Source organism: Alligator sinensis, unplaced genomic scaffold (assembly GCF_000455745.1).
Source record: "Alligator sinensis unplaced genomic scaffold, ASM45574v1 scaffold289_1, whole genome shotgun sequence".
Taxonomy (NCBI): Eukaryota; Metazoa; Chordata; order Crocodylia; family Alligatoridae; genus Alligator; species Alligator sinensis.
In genome coordinates, this window is record NW_005841881.1 from 3,907,904 (window position 1) to 3,923,851 (window position 15,948).

Sequence of the window (15,948 nt, forward strand, 5' to 3'; positions counted from 1 at the left end):
AAAAAGTGATCAAGTACAGACTCTGAATCAAAAGGAGTAGGGATCTGAACCCAGGTCTTCCACAACCTAGATGGGTCCCCTTGCTTCTAGAAGCTTTACAAAAGATGCTCATTGGGTGTGTCTACATGAAATGTTGACTGCGTAGTAACCAAAAAATACTACACAGTAGTGTGTCACAGTACGGACTGTGCTAACATGCTACTGTGCAGTATTATTAGTTTACTGCACAGTAGCACCACTTAAAAGATTTGCTGGCACTACTGCACAGTAATTTTGTTACCGCGCATGTATTTAGTACTTGCTAATACATTTTCTCTATTTACATCAGACTGCTTATTTATCATGTCATGCATTGGGTTACATAGCTAAAATCAGTTTCCTGTAATCAGATTCTGACAATTTCCTGTGTGACAGAAACAGGAAATAGATTCTATGAAAAGCTAAAATCGAATAAAAAGGCTTCTGCCAATATTCCTGCAGACCATCAAAGAGAAAGTGGTCAGACTTTAGTCAGGCTGCCAAGACTTTGTGGGTTCTTCTACTCCGTGCCTCAGCTGTGTTTAGGGTTTTTTAGTCCTATTTTTGGGTAGCTCTTGATATATGGTGTCTGCCTATTCTGCTCTTGTAAGCACGGAGTCATTGGTCTCTTTTCCCTGCAAGAGAAACATAGGAACAAAGCTGGCCAATGACTTCTAATACTCTGCTGCTGTACTTAAAAGCCAATGAGCATCCAAGTTCTCCTTTCCATAGAGAGTAACTAGCAAGAGGTATGCAAGGCAGCCTCTCTTTCAGTTCAAGTGCTAATTAGCCCTCTTCTTCCATTACTTCTCTTGCCCTGTGCAACAGTAACCATTACAGTACTTATCGGATTTTGGAAAACCTTGAAATGCTGAGTAAGGAAGGCCTGTATCAGCTGAGGGTGTAGCACAATATTGCGCTAAGCTGACGGAGCTTACTTTGCTGGCTTGATCTGAACTTTATATTAAGAATCCAATACAAGACTGATTCCAAAACAATATTGCCTCTCTCTTTAGACAACAGGGAGCATTTAATGGCTTCCCTTTAGTAAGGCCTAATTGGTTTTTTGCACGACATACAGGCCTGTCTGCTGTCACAGCTGTTTCAAATGGAACGGAATGTTCAGAAATAAGTAACAGAAGGTGCTAATCTGATTTCAGTGATCAGCCTGGCTTAGTCTAAGAAATCCCTCTTTATTGCTTGCCTTTCTCACCCTCTCATCTGCTTCGAATACACTATTGATTAATTCCTTTATTTTATTTTTACAATATGTCATTAGCTATTCTGTAAAGCTGAGTGATAGAAAGGTGTACTCTTTGGAAACATCAAAGTTGCCGGTTTCTGACAGTTTCAATTCACACTATATATAAAATAAAGTGCTTTTTTTTTATACATAGTAGCCAAGTACTTGGTAGGTGATTCAAGAAAGGGCCTGCTTATAAATACCTTCTGCAGAGCCTTGTACCAACTTCTTTCTCTCTCTTTTTCTCTCTTGCTCATTCTCTTGCTCTCTCACTTGCTTTCTCTCTCTCTCCCTCTCTCTCTCTCTTACTCTCTTGTCTCCTTACACACACCCTTTGCCTCAGCCCACCTCCTCCTGAATGATCTCCTCTAAGCCTTTCCACAAAACACATTTCCTTCAGCTGGCTTTCTTACAATAATCTCAAAAAATGCAATATCTGGTCTCACTTTGCATCTTGATTTTAAGCAAAAAAATAAAAAAGCAAAACGAGTGATCTCCTAAGAGCAGTTTTCCTCTTTCCTTATGCTTTTTATTTTCTTTCCTGATTCTTATCCCTCTTGTGCAATCTATCGTTTCATCTGTCGACTTTAGGCTCATTACAGGCTGTGAAAAACCTATTGCTTGGAAGCCCAGGATCAGCCATGAGTGCTATTGGGACAGGTAAAAGTGTCAGATTTCCCACAATAGGGAACACCGGTAGTGGGGTAGAGTGCTTTCAAGCACTACAATACTGACTTGTCAGTTAGGTGGGCACTGAGTGGTATTGGAGAGGAAAAACAGGGAATTAGTAAAGGCTTAGAACAAATACCACAATTACTCAGGTATAAGACAACCCTGATTATAAGATGACTTCCCAATAATTAGATTCCATATAAGGAAAATCTATACATTTGATATAATTTTCCGAGTATAGAATCTAATTAGTAGAGGTTTGTTTTGAATGTATCAGCCTCCCACTGTTATAGAAAGGAAACTACATCTGGGGGGTCAGGTAGTTCCTTTGCACTCTCCCCTCCCCTCCTCCCCCAACTTCTTCCTTCTGCAACCTCTTCCCTTTCCTTAGTGTCAGACCTTGCTCTTCCTGAGCACATGGAAAAAACTAACTGAAATAAACATAGCTGTAGTAATTTGCATAGACTTGTACCCATAGACTTTGTTCATGCATAAGTAATGCATTTTGCCTTTTTTTAAACTGCTGCAACTTTTAGCACAGGTACTCCCTAAACACAGTTTACAAGCAGCACTTTGTTACCTACTGAGAGAAAGTCCAAATTATGCATACTAGTCCAAAGCCAAAAGGGTCATGACTCGCCATATAGTTCATTGGGCTGGACCCCACCAGAGTCAACAGCATTTCAAGCCTGTTGGACCCCACAGTGTGTGTTTGTACTCTAGATATCCCCTACAAAGGAGCCATGTGCTAATTAACACTCACTCATGACTGGAACTGGGTGTTCTTTTCCCGAGTCCTGGGATCCTCCAAAAAAAGTATATGCAGATGAGGCATAGGTCAGCTTGGTCCAACTTGATTTCATGCAGAGCAGGGCCACACTAATCACAAGCAACAGTCTGAGAGAGGGGCCAACAGGATTCTGAGCAAGCTGTTTTGGGCTCCATTTCATGATATTTGCCAGGCATTTAAAGCTGGTGAAAAACAGGAATCATTGGAAATGGGAAAGAAAGGTGCAGCCCAGCTGTGGGAATGAAGAGGATGTTGAAATGAGTACAATGTAGTGGATCATCATGACTTGAAAAGACTTGTCGCTGAGGGGGTCTGTGCTTAAGGGGCTCTACCATATGTCTTACTCAGATGGGTTGCACTGAATATTTTATGTGGTTTCCTTGTATGCAAATGTAAGATAAGAGGCTTTTTCCCCTATGCTGTTTGGGGAGAAACTTGTCTTATATTTGAGTAAATACGGTAGTAATCAAACAAAATATAGGGAATTCAAATTAAATAAAAAGTGAAAAACAAGAAGCAATGTCTTGGTGTTGGATGTAACAGAAAGAGCTGAGCTTTTGAGAGAGACAAGATCACTACCATAAAATCTAAATGTACACAGATGTACATGCACGCGTGTGTGTGTGTGTGTGTGTACACAAAGTATGCGAGAAAAAATGCAGTACAGAAGAAGTCATGCCTGCCAATGGAAAGGGTTTTCATAATACTGAGATTGCAGGTAAGGTATACATACCAGCTAGGGCTTGTTTAACAGTTCTGTTCTAAGACTGCATTTCTGAAGGAATGAGGATCAAGAAAGAACAGATTGGAATTTAATGTGCAGAAGAAAAAATTGATGTTTTTCTTTTAGAAGTTTTTGCTGTAGGATGTACATTTTAGGTACCCAGTCGCTCATTGACTCGCAAGATTTATGTGTGTAATTCCTATTAATGTTAATAGGTGTAAACTCCTGTTCACTGATGGGACAAAAGCCCATTTTAGTTTCTAAATTAATGCTGGATTTTGTTTTGTTATCTGTTTAGTTTTCAAAATGTAATAGCAAGAATGATAAATTGCAGAATACTTTTAAGAAAATTCCCTGAGGCTGTTGTGAAGAAATTTAGTAACAAAGTACAGTATTCCATGAACAAATACATTTGAGTGTTATCATTCCTCTCATCTCAAGAAACGGAGTAATTTGGAAAAGAACCCAGGCTTTTAATCTTGTTTTGGAGGGCATTATAATTCAAGACTACTTGCTTTGATGCTAATACAGATCTCCAGATATTTTTGGCTAAATTGCCTTCTTTAAATGTTCTTCCTTTTCTAGCATATAGACCAAATGGTTTTGCACAACAAATAAATTTGCTGTATGTGCACATCCTAATGCTATTTGCAGTATAACTTAGAATATTATATTTGTGGGGGAGGGAGTTGCATATTTTCAAATTGGGAAGAAAAATGGAAATCCTGTTTCAGGTTTTATAGATGATGTCAAACTTGTATTTAAAATGTAAAGGTTTGGAGTTCACTTTTTGAAAGGCAGAAAGAGAACTGAGTTTTTCAATAAGATTTTTTGCTGGAGAAAATTGATGTCGCTCATTCAGGAGCTGAATCATAAGGGCATATTCTGTCTTCCAGCTTCACTTTGGGGCTTGGATCTTATATAAATGGGAAAGGGAGCGCTCTGCATTTATATAGCCAGTTACAGTAAGAAGAAACTGCAAAGTTCTCAAGCTAGGCAGACAAGGTGGGTTCTTTCCAGGGATCTTGACGATTGACAAAAACATGAAATTCAGGAGGAATTTAAAATCAGATTTAAAAGTAACTGCAAGAATAATATTCTGGGGGGGTGAAATTGGGGTTTATCAAGTTTAACAAAAAAATACTGTGCGCGTGTAATCAGAGCTAAAGCTGTATTTAATCTCAGTGGATAAAGGAATATGTAATTTAACTAATGCAGATATTTTACATAAAACTTTGTCATTCCTTGTTACAGGAGGAGGAAACACATGATGATATTTCTGACATACAAGCAGCAGCCCTATCGTCCACCTGGCGACCTAAAACCAGCTTTATGTCGAGCTTACCACTTTCAGATTCAGGTTGTAAGTATTATGTAACAAAAAATCTCCACAATTAGTTATTCTTTTCCTTTAAAGCAAAGTTACATAAATATTATTATAAAGAAATGATAGAAGTCCTGCTGGTTTTCACTTTCAGGCACTACATGTATTTCTTTACCTACTTAACATCTTCTACATCACACTGGGATTTTTATATTTGGTAATACATGTTTTTATCAATCAAGTCTGGAATAAAGAAAATGAAACCTAATGTAATTTTGAATCCTGTCCAGTGGCAGCCTTAGCTTCACTGTGTCTGGTGGAGTTGGGCCTATTCAGGGTGCTGTCAGCCTCACTTCTGCTATAACTGCCTTACAAAATACTTCCAAACATTTCCTCCTGCCCCCCCACCTCTTTGGAACAGGTCAGATTGCACCAGGTATCATATCTTTTTAGAAAACATTTCTCAGGAATGAGATCACCCCTTCCATCCCCACAATGTCAATGTATGCAAGCTGCATACTGACTACACACTCAATAATGCGCACTTTGTGTACTTTTGTGAAACAAAATGCAATGGTTCAGTGCTAGCTGTACCTTTGACCCCTTATTTTTACCTATTTCAGCAGTTATGGTTCAGTGAAACAGTTTTGGTTACATGGAAAAGCACGCAAATATTTTCCAGTCTTTCCTCCTTCCTTTAAACTGGTTACAGTACAAGGCTCCTTGCAGACTACTATCAATGCAATATTCTGGTTTAAAATATTTGTTAAATATTGGCAGATTGGCATGTCCCAGAATATAAAAGATGTATGTAGGGAGCTAGATGACATCTGTGTCTGATTTTTGGTAAAGAGTGTAGCAAAACTTTGGGCCAAACCCGATCCTAGAATGTAATAATCAGTATCTGCATAGAATTTTAATTTTTCAGAGCACTTCAAACCAAATATGAATTGCTCAATGCATGGTAATGTCAGGCATGAAAAGTGATGATCAAAACTAAACCACAATACTATGAGAGTCTAGAGAAAATCTACCAGTTCAGTCTACCTAGGTCTACTGCACCAGTACAGTTGAGTACTTGTATCTGTACAGCACAAGGAAACTCCCACGTTCAGACAGGGACCCTGAAATTGGAGCCTTGATCTGGTTTCATTCACTGCCTTTTAGTTCCCATCTCAGCCAGTTTTTTCTTGCTTTCTCTTCCTTTTCCTATGACAAAGTGCAAATAAGAGAAATTTCCTCTCCGGTGGTTTTAGGCATAGAATATCTAATTTACTTCTTTATTCTGTTGGCTATTTTTGCATCTATCTTTGACTTTCTGAATACTTTAAAATGGGTGGCCAGCCTCCAGCACAAGCGCCACAATTGGCACAGAAGTCTATGCATGTGACACATGGTAGAATATGGAGGAGGCAGGCAGCACAGAGGCAGATAGGGCAGGAAGCAGAAAGCAGGGCAGCAGATCAGGCAGGGGAGCACAGGGTAGGCAATAGAAAGCAGAGCAGCAGATCAGGTAAAGGAAGGGAATTGGAGTGGCACAGAGGGAGGGTATGAAGCTAATTTTTGGCATGCCTGCCAAAATAGTTGGCCTCCACTGCTTTAAAACAATGTTTAAACCATAAAAGTAAGATTCTGCTTAGTCACTTTTTCATTGTCTAATGATAATTTCTGAACTTTTTCCTAAAATAATACCCGAAATAAAAAAAAAATCATTAGAAAGACTGCAAAATAACACTTTGCTAGTATCTTTTATTCAAGGATCTTACAGTACTTTACAAGCATTAATCAATTTAGCCTTACAACACCATTATGAAGTAGGTAATTATTATTTATATCCATGAGTAAGCTGAATCCCAGAGAGGTTAAATGGCTCACTTGAGTCCGCATATTAGTCAGTGGGGATCTAGAAATAGAATTTAAGACTCTTCCCGCCTACTGTTTTAACCACAAGACAGTAGCCCCTCACAAGGGGTGCAATCAAAGATGAGTAAATGGTAGGTAAAATTCACAGATTTGGAATTGTGATTCAGCATAAGTACATCCATACCTATTTTTGTTTTTCTTTGCACATATTCATGCAGTCAGAAGCTGGCCTAAACTTCGGAAAAGTTTCCTTTATTTGTGTGAACATGGGTTTTTATATATTCAGGTTATGCCTGGTATTTAGACGTCTGGATCTAAATCAGAGAAAGATTCGATTTTTTTTTTTACAAATAGTCATCCCCAATTGTTTAATTAAAACAACCTGGCTTAGAGTTAAAAGTGAACTGAAATGCTTTTTAAAGAGATTAATAGAAAAAATGTTTATAATCCAAGGCCATTAACAGAATGCATGTGTGGACTTCAATATATCATGGAACAGCATTTAAAAAACCCCCAAGATTTGGACTCAAAATGATAGTACCAGAGTCAGACTGACATTTTTGTGTAGAGCTGTACTTGCACAGTTGTACATTTTCTATCTAGTTTCTAGTTGATACATATTTTACCTTGGAGATCTAAAGCAAGAAACTGAAGCTATTTTTGTATTTGTTTGAAAGGCAGTTGTAAAGTCAGTGATGTTATGCTCTGATTGCCAGATGAGAGAGTTAAGTAAATAATAAGATTTGAGAAGTATATTGTATTTACATATACCTGATCAGTTATGGACAAAGAGGAGCAATAGCAAACTTATTTTGTGTTGCAAAGGGCATTATTGACACACAAAGTAAAGTGACTCATTACATACTGTAAATGAATGTGTACATTGAGAGTATTATGGATTAGCCTCACATATAAGTCATATAGCATTGTTGGTTTAAAGTTGTTAGATTAATTGGCAATGTTATTAACCTTTGTCATTATATTATCAAACTCTTTATATATAATGATACCAGGGACCTAAATGTAACAGGAGTCTAGTCACTTATATCATGGGTAGTATTGTTGCCTTTGAAGATGAGGAGTGTATGTATTATTACTCCTACATTAATTAAACAAGATTTGCCCCCAGATAATAGAAGAAAACAGTATTAGCAACTAACATTTTGGTAGCATTCATGAATTTCAAGAATGTAAGTAAGCAGTGGACTGCCAGGCTTTGGGGACAGGTAGTAGGATAAAGGCTGTGGACACCTGTAACATTAAACCATTTTAAAAGAGAAGGGGAGCTTGCAGCTCAGCAACATATATCAGTTGGACCAATGGAACTGTTTCATCTGTCTACTGCTACAGCTGGATAAGGCAGCTAAGCCACTGTGGCCACCTGTACACTTGATGAAATTGCCCTATTTAGCTGTTCAGTTGCCCTTTTACCGCAGTATAATTGTGTCACACATTACACGTGCAGCAGCGTATTGCAATTTAATTTCATCACACGGTATACATGCTGGAGTGTATTGCAATGTAATGACTTTGTTACATAGCAAATGAAAACACATCCTGATCTATTGCCTAACAAATTGCAGTGATACATCCATCCCCGAGCCCACCTGGGCTTCCAGCTCCCCACACCCCATCCCCGCCTCCTTCAGCCACTAGCACACCCAGCTTGTCCCTGGGGCAGCACAAGGTGGTGGCAGGAGGACAGCTGAGTATACTGGCAGCTGGAGAAGGTGGCAGGGATGGTACACAGGGTGCTGGAAGCTTGGGGAAAATGGGGCTTGGTGAGCTTCCAGTGTCCTATGCACCATTCCTACTGCCTTTTCCAGCTGCCACACACCCAGCCACCCGCCTGCTATTTTCCCACTCTGGCCCAGAGGCAAGCTAGCCCATTCACAGGTGGTCCCAGATGGCGGGAAGGTGGCGTGGACAGTGCACAGGGTGCTGGAAGCTCCGGTAGGGAAGGAAAAACAAGCAGTGTTTTTTTTTTACTTTCCCAGCAGAACCTGGCCACGGCTGAGGCGTGAGCTGCCAGCAGCATCTGAGCTGCAGCGGGCCCCAGTTCTTCCCTCCGCGGTGGCGATGCCCCCTGGGTAGTAGGCTGGGTGCTGCTCCAGCTCAGAGCCAGCACCCAGCCCAATAGCAGCCCACCTGGATGGCCCTGGGGGCTGCTGCTGCTATGGAGGGAAGGACCAGGGCCCCCTGCAGCTCAGGGCCCACTGGCAGCTCAACTCCTGGCCATGGGCAGGCTCTGCCAGAAAAAAAAAGGAACAGGCCCCTCTCAGTAACAGTGACAGAAGCCCCTAAAATGAAATGGTGGGTTTGTAATCGTCATAATTAAAAATGTACCGTTTCAGTTTAAGGGAACTAAACCTTCCTCATGTGTACAAGTGGCCTGTAACTTTAAACCTAAATGAAACCGATTTAAAGTTAAAATGATTTAACTTCCACTTAACACAGAACAGAATAAACAGTAGGTCTGTATGAAGCTTCAGTCACTGATTCGATTCGGTGGAGATTCAGGCCAATTTGGCAGCTGAATGCCTGAATCTGAATCGAATCCAGAGACTCATTAATCTCTCCAAGTCAAATCGGAAACCTCCAATTTGATTCAGAGAGATTTGATGATTTGGCCATAGACACAGCTTTATATTTTTTTCCTACATACCTCAAGGTACCAGGCAGCTTGTGAACGCTGAGATGGTGGGGCAGATGGAGCATCCCACAGGAGCATTGGGGGGGGGGGCTCCCAGCACACTCGGCAGTGGACCCGGAAGTGGACAAGAAGCGCTTCTGGTTCACTTCCTGGTCTGCTGCCGAGTGCACAGTGGACACCCCGGCGCCCCGGCTCGGAGACTGGTGCCTCCTGTGTCTGGGGGGCATCCGGCATCCCCCTGCGGCCGATTGCTGTACTTCCAGTCCACTTCCAGGTCCACCACCAAGCATGCAGGGGCCCCCCCACGCTCCTGTGGGACGTTCCATCTGCCCCACCATCTCGGCGTTCACAAGCTGCACCTGGTACCTCGAGGTATATAGAAAAAGCATATAAAGCTGTGTCTACGGCTGAATCACTGATTCTCCGAATCAGAATCGAATCTTCAGATTCAGATTCGGCCGAATCGAATCAGGACAGTGATCCAAATCAGCAAACCGAATCGCTGTCCCCCGAATCAGGCCAAATCTGAATCCAAATCGAATACAGCCTGCTTTGCACACCCCTAATAAACAGGTAAACAGAACAGATCATACATAAACACTTAAAAAATTTGAGTGCTTTAGCTTTTTGTCTACACCCAGCAACCTATTCACCTTTAACAGCAAAGTCCCATTTTAGTGCTTATGTGATTGTAAAGTCCTAGGTATTTCAGTGAAGATCAAATGTGTTCTAGGCAAAATAGATCTAAGCATTTTAAAAGCTTTTATTTATACTTGGCATATCTGCCATTTTGAGTGGGATGCATATTAGTACCTGAAATTTGCCTAATGCTGTTTGGGTTTCTCTTTTTGCCTACTCAGAATATGCCTAACAGGAGGAGGGGTCCCCACCTGTTTGTCTAATAGCCTCCTAGTTTGGGCACTTGCTCAAGAAGTGGGAGACATGGGTGCTCCTCTCCTTAGCTTCAGCGGGTTTGAACTCATCTCTCTCACTTCCCAGAAGAGTTGTCTAACTGATACACTTGGTTAAGCTAGGCTGGGCTGTGCCAGTCAGTCTGGATCATCTTCCAGTCCTTCTGTTGAAACTGAATGCAAGAGCCATGGAGTCAAAAGGAGAGCAAACAAGGGGGAATGTGACTGTAGCTCTAGGCATTGCATATACATAAATAAAAGGACCCAAACCCACCTTTTCAATGCAGTGCCCTTTTCGCTGGGCTACTATGTCAGGCTCCCTCATGCTTTATGTCCTTCAAATTGTGAATCCCATGTTAACCGTAAGGCCAATTCAGGGCTTCAGGGAGTAGCATTAAGCAGCACTGAACTTCAGGAGAGGGGCAGGATTCCAGGTATACATCCCTCTTCTGTACTTCCTATTAATTTCTCTCCTCCTGCGTAATGTGCTAGCTGTTGGTTAAGATGCACTTAAGTGACTCCAGAGTGTACGGACCAAAATATATTCCCCTTATGGGTGCACAAATCTATTTTTAGGCAAGGTAAGGCATAACGTCAGCGCCTTTTGGGTGCCTTTTAGAATTCAGGGGCTAGTGAAGAGGTCTTCATCTCAAAAGGTCACTGTAATGGAAGGCAATGTTTTTTGCCCACCATTTGGAGGTAGAGGGGGGAAGTTTGAACTGCTGCTCTCTAAGATATACCTGTTGTATGAATGAACAGCAGAATTCATTTTCCAGAGCTAATTGGAAAAATATGTTTTTCCAGCTACAAGCTCTCCAAATAAAAAATTAAGAGCAACTGCTTAATAATCTTGTTATGATCACCAGGAATACCTATGTACACAGCATATCGGAAAGATTCCTTTCTTAGGATGTAATCACGGCTGAGGGCTAGTTGCCAGTTGAGTTTATCTTGGTATTTTAGAATTTTAGGCAGATATTTTTCCCAAGACAAGTTAAGCAAATCCGTGCTTTTGAGCATCTCAAATTATATGGAAGAATGTTTTTCTTGTTGCCAGATGATAAAAAACTCCCTTTAAAAATCTCAAATCTGTGCTCATTTGTCAAGAGACTGGGCATCAGGCTAGCTAAATTGCTATCACTGGTCATGGTTACCTGAACTGGGCTGGCTACTGTGGCCAAACTAGGCACTTATGCAGCAGCCCTTTCAGTGCCCAGCAGGCTACTCAGCAGGACAGATACCTCTTTGTTTAAGCTTGGGCTTCTGATTTTCCTATAAATGATTTCCTCAGTCCTAACTATTTGTTCCTAGTGTCCTTGGGTCTGCTTTTTGGTTCCTGGTTTCCTGTCCCATCCTAGTTCCTGCCCAGCTGTTCCTGACTCCAGACTCCAACCAAGACTCCTTCTGCTCTAGACTGCCTTGCTGGCTCTTTGACACCTTGTGCTCCACATCCCTGTTTTCAGTCAGCGAGCTCCTGACTTGTAGTTTAGTTAGGCAATTGCCCATGTCTTCATGCCTTTTGGCAATAGCTCCCTGCTCCAGACCTCTTTGCAAACAACATTGATTCAAATTCCTGCCCCCTGTTCTTGCCCACTCCTTGGTCTGTGGTTCTGCTGAGGATAGCCACCTATGTCCTGGACCCACAGAGATGTCAGTCTTCTGCTCCTGACTTTAGCCTGGACCTACCTGCTCCTGGCTTCAGCCTGGACTCTTTCTTCCCTAGCCTTTCTTCTTCCTGATTCCCTGGGCTATGGTCCCCTAGGATCAAGCCCTGGCTGCTTGTGTCCTAGTCATGGCCCTTACACTGTTTTTCTCATTGTATTCATTTTTAATGGAAAACAAATAGACACAAAAGTATTTCCAGTGTTTTAATTTCTCTTGCCTATTCTGCAAAAGTCTTTTAGTCCTGTTTTCTAAGACTGTGGTGTAAGGCAGTGGAGAGTTTGGTCTGTCCCCTTTATTCCATTTCATTCTGAAGGAATGCAAAATTTTATTTTTATTATTAGGGTTTTTTCCCTAGCTTTTGCTGGCTCCTCTCCCTTTAAAAGTAACTGCTATTATGCATTCTTTATCTTTGGCTAGTCAATAAACTTCCTCCAGATTTGGTCTTTCACCTGTAGCAAAACTCATCTCCACCAAGCCAGGAACTGTATGCCCAAAGTCATTTCAATATTTCTTAAGGACAGTGAAATACTCTGACAGAAATTCACACAAGAATCTCTTCTGGTAATTGCCAGGGAGTAATAGAGAGTAAATCAACTACTTTGTTCACCTCCATAGCACAAATTCCATGAACTTTTAATTTCAAGAAGTGATATTATCAGTTCTAATTTGAAACTTTGACAGTGAAATCTGATTTGAGGTTTCTTTCTCCCAGGCTTCCCACAACATTTAATGAAACTGACAATGGGTGTCACCTCACATTGCCTGTGGCTAATTTATCTCCTTGTTTGGTCAGACACAGAAGATTAAACTTCACTTTTGAGATACTATAGTATATTTTTTTCTCCTTAATTGCTGCCAATAGCCAAATGCTAGTCATCAGAATTTCATTCTCCATACCCCTGCTCCCTACCCCACATGTTCATGAAAGAATCCAGATTAACAGCCCTGGGAATCAAGGTCTTCTACAAAACCAAAACATCATAAGCACTAGCATCACAAGCTTCCCAGTGTTGGTCTTCCATTATGGATCAGTGCTGACTTGGAGAGAACACTCTAGGGAGGTATATGATTTTGAATTAGGATTATCCTGAGACAGCATCCTGATCCATATAATATTGGGAAAGAAGAATAAATCATAAAAAAACCAAAAAAACCCAGAATCTGCATTCTTAGATATATTTAGTTGCCAACTGCAGCAGGCAATTGAAAGGAATAGTAATTAGTCTTCTGCTGTGTGTGTCTGCCTTGTTTGGTCTTCAAATTTCAGTTATAGTTTGTATGATTATGATATCTTTTCCATAACAGGCTATTTTAAAAGGTACTGTGGGAACTAGTTTTGCTTACTATACCCATGTTCTTAGAAAGGAAGAGGTTTAACTGAGAGCATAATTTAGTCAAGAAGGTACTCATTAGATACATGGTTTACAGTCCATATGATTTTCAGCTGCAACTGAAGAAAGGTTAGTCTAAAAAAGTCAGCTGCTGGTTGTTATCTAAGGAATAATCCTCAGAAATTGCTTTTTTTTTCCCCACGGCTACTGGGCATTTCTCTAGTCTTACATTACGAAACTCTTAAGAAATGCAGATGCTGTGCATTCATGTTATGAATTGATACCTATTCATCTGTTTATACTATTTATCATTCCATGGTATTGACCTGGAATTTTTACCAGAAGGCATATGGCTTCTAGGCTCTATATTGTTGGTGGGTATCTGTATTCCGTGCCTTTCTTCTTGAGGAAGGAATTTAGTCATTTGTCTTTCTGACCTCATGTAACTGGCTTTGCAGTCATGTCTCGCTCTATATCTTTGCTGATGTACATCATTCTTATGTCATCAAAGTCTAGGAATGGTCTAAATACTAAATAAAACAAGTAGACCTGAACCTTTGTCTTTTTCAGTGTGACATCTCCATCTTCCGTCCTCAGAATGCTGGTTTTCTCTATGGCTTCAAATATACTCATTCAAAGCTCTTCAAACCTTCTAGAATGGATAACTTGTGAGAATATCATGCATTAAATGAATGGTATCATAGTAGGAGCCACATGCTATAGGGACCTGTAGAGTGAAATATGACTCTTAGGGTTACTGGAGATTAAGGATCTGAAAGAATTGAAGACATAAGCATTAATTGCTTTAAAAAATGTAAATGGAATAAAGGACAGAAATTCTCAATAAGATTTCTAAGTTTATATAGAATATGCTTCCTCTTATCTTGTCCAGTCCTGTACACTTAGGAACTTTCATGCTAGAGCAGATACATGATTCATCTTCTGCAGAGGTATCAAACATACAGTTCATGGGCCCCAGGTGAGTTTGATACCTCTGATCTGTGTTAATCTTCAGAAAAATCTGTATTCCTTAATAGATGTGCTTCAAGGTATTTTATTTTATTCCTGACCCTAACTGGTAGAAAGAAAATGCTGTTTAATTTCTATAGGAGTGGTACTTAGAGAGCTCAAGTGGATATTAGAGAATCATTGTACTAAGCATTGTACAAAGAGATACAGTAAAGATAATCAGTGTTACTAACAACTCTCAAACTGTACCCAGTTTTGAGCATTATACCTTAAGAAAAATGGAAATTGGCGAGAGTTGAGAGGAAAGCAACAAGAATGAAAAGGGTTTTTTGGAAACATGATCTTTGAGGAAAGCTTGAAAGAATTTGTTTTTATTTCTAGTCAAAAAGGAGCTTGAAAGGGGTCATAGTGTTCCAATATGTAAAAAATGTTATAAATAAAATAATGATCAATTACTTTCCATGTCTGTGAGGTCAGTACAAGAAAGATTTATAGAGAGGAAAGATATGAGCTTTTGTAGCAATAACCTATTTTGTTAGATGCTAGGAATTTTGTTACTGGTCATGTGAATATACATTATATCTAAAAAATATATTGATGAGAGAAGTGTTTTTGTGATATCTTTTATTGGTCCAGTTGTATAATTGGGAGAGATACTAGGCAAGCTTTCAGGCACAAAACACCTTTCTTAGTGTCTAGGCACTGCTGAAGAGGCCACTTTCTGCCTGAAAACTTGTTCAACATCTCCCCCAGTTTTAGAGTTGGACCCATAAAAGATATCACAAGAAAGCCCCTTGCCTCCTGGTCGTGTCCCAGACTATCATTGCTACAGTAACGCTTAAACATGAGTACAATATATTCATGGTCAGTCATCAACATTTCTGGATTGTTTTGCAGATGGTTGATCTGTCTCCTCATGTCACTCTCTCCTTTCTTTTGCAGCATTAATAAAAAGAATGGTTCCCTTTGATCTAAGTACAACCAAGGAAGATTCCATTAATGTAACTCTCAATGGAATGAAGTAACAAGTGGAAAAAGAGAAGCGCTAAAGCAGCTAACAAGTGTGCAGAAGTACAGCAGCTTTCTTTGTGGGAAATTCAGTTTTACACCATTGTTTTAAAACAGTAGCAATTCCAGCTGGAGTCAGACACAGCTGCACTTTGGGGAGTGATGGAGCTTCAGTAAATCAGCAGTTGCCAAATATTGACTGAAGGTGCATGACATTTGTTTCTCAGGCATGAGACTGTTTAAACATGATGATACGGTATGTACCATGTCTGCCAAAAGGTTTTGTGGCACAAGGGTATGTTCCCTTTGTATTTGTTTATATGGTTCCCCTGGTTGCACTGTTACACACTGGTTATATGTCTTCTGATAATTCCAACCTAAGAACCAGTACATAAATTTTTGCTCAGAATATAGTGTGTACAGAACAGGTAAGGAAATTTGGATGACACTTAAATTTAGATAATATTTAATAATTTAATAATCAAGAAATGATGAATAGAAAGTGTATTTGTCCTAACATTTTATTTATATCATGTTATAAAGACATGTTTACATGGTTTTGGGTATTCCAGTTTATAAAAACTATGGAACCAGGTCATTGCTGTGAAGCAGTTAAGACTAAATGGAATGAAATTTCTCTGAAGCTGGAAGGAATTAAGATAATGCTGTCAGGTTCAGTCTTTCTCTGCTATTAGCTGTTTAATGTCATGCTTAATTCCACAATATATAATATCTTACAATATAATATAGCAATAAGTCATTGTGAATGAGGTTCAG

General features: G+C 40.0%; 1 protein-coding gene across 1 annotated transcript in view; it reads left to right on the forward strand.

Annotated features, from left to right (window-relative positions):
- The window catches only part of LOC112549217 (centrosomal protein of 128 kDa-like), a 52,012-nt gene extending 36,729 nt beyond the window's left edge, over positions 1-15,283 (forward strand). The window contains exons 5-6 of the mRNA XM_025196596.1: positions 4,702-4,810; positions 15,106-15,283. Coding sequence (XP_025052381.1) covers positions 4,702-4,810; positions 15,106-15,188 — 192 coding nt within the window. The 3' untranslated portion in view covers positions 15,189-15,283. The remainder of the gene's footprint in view (positions 1-4,701; positions 4,811-15,105) is intronic.
- Positions 15,284-15,948: the final 665 nt, after the last annotated feature.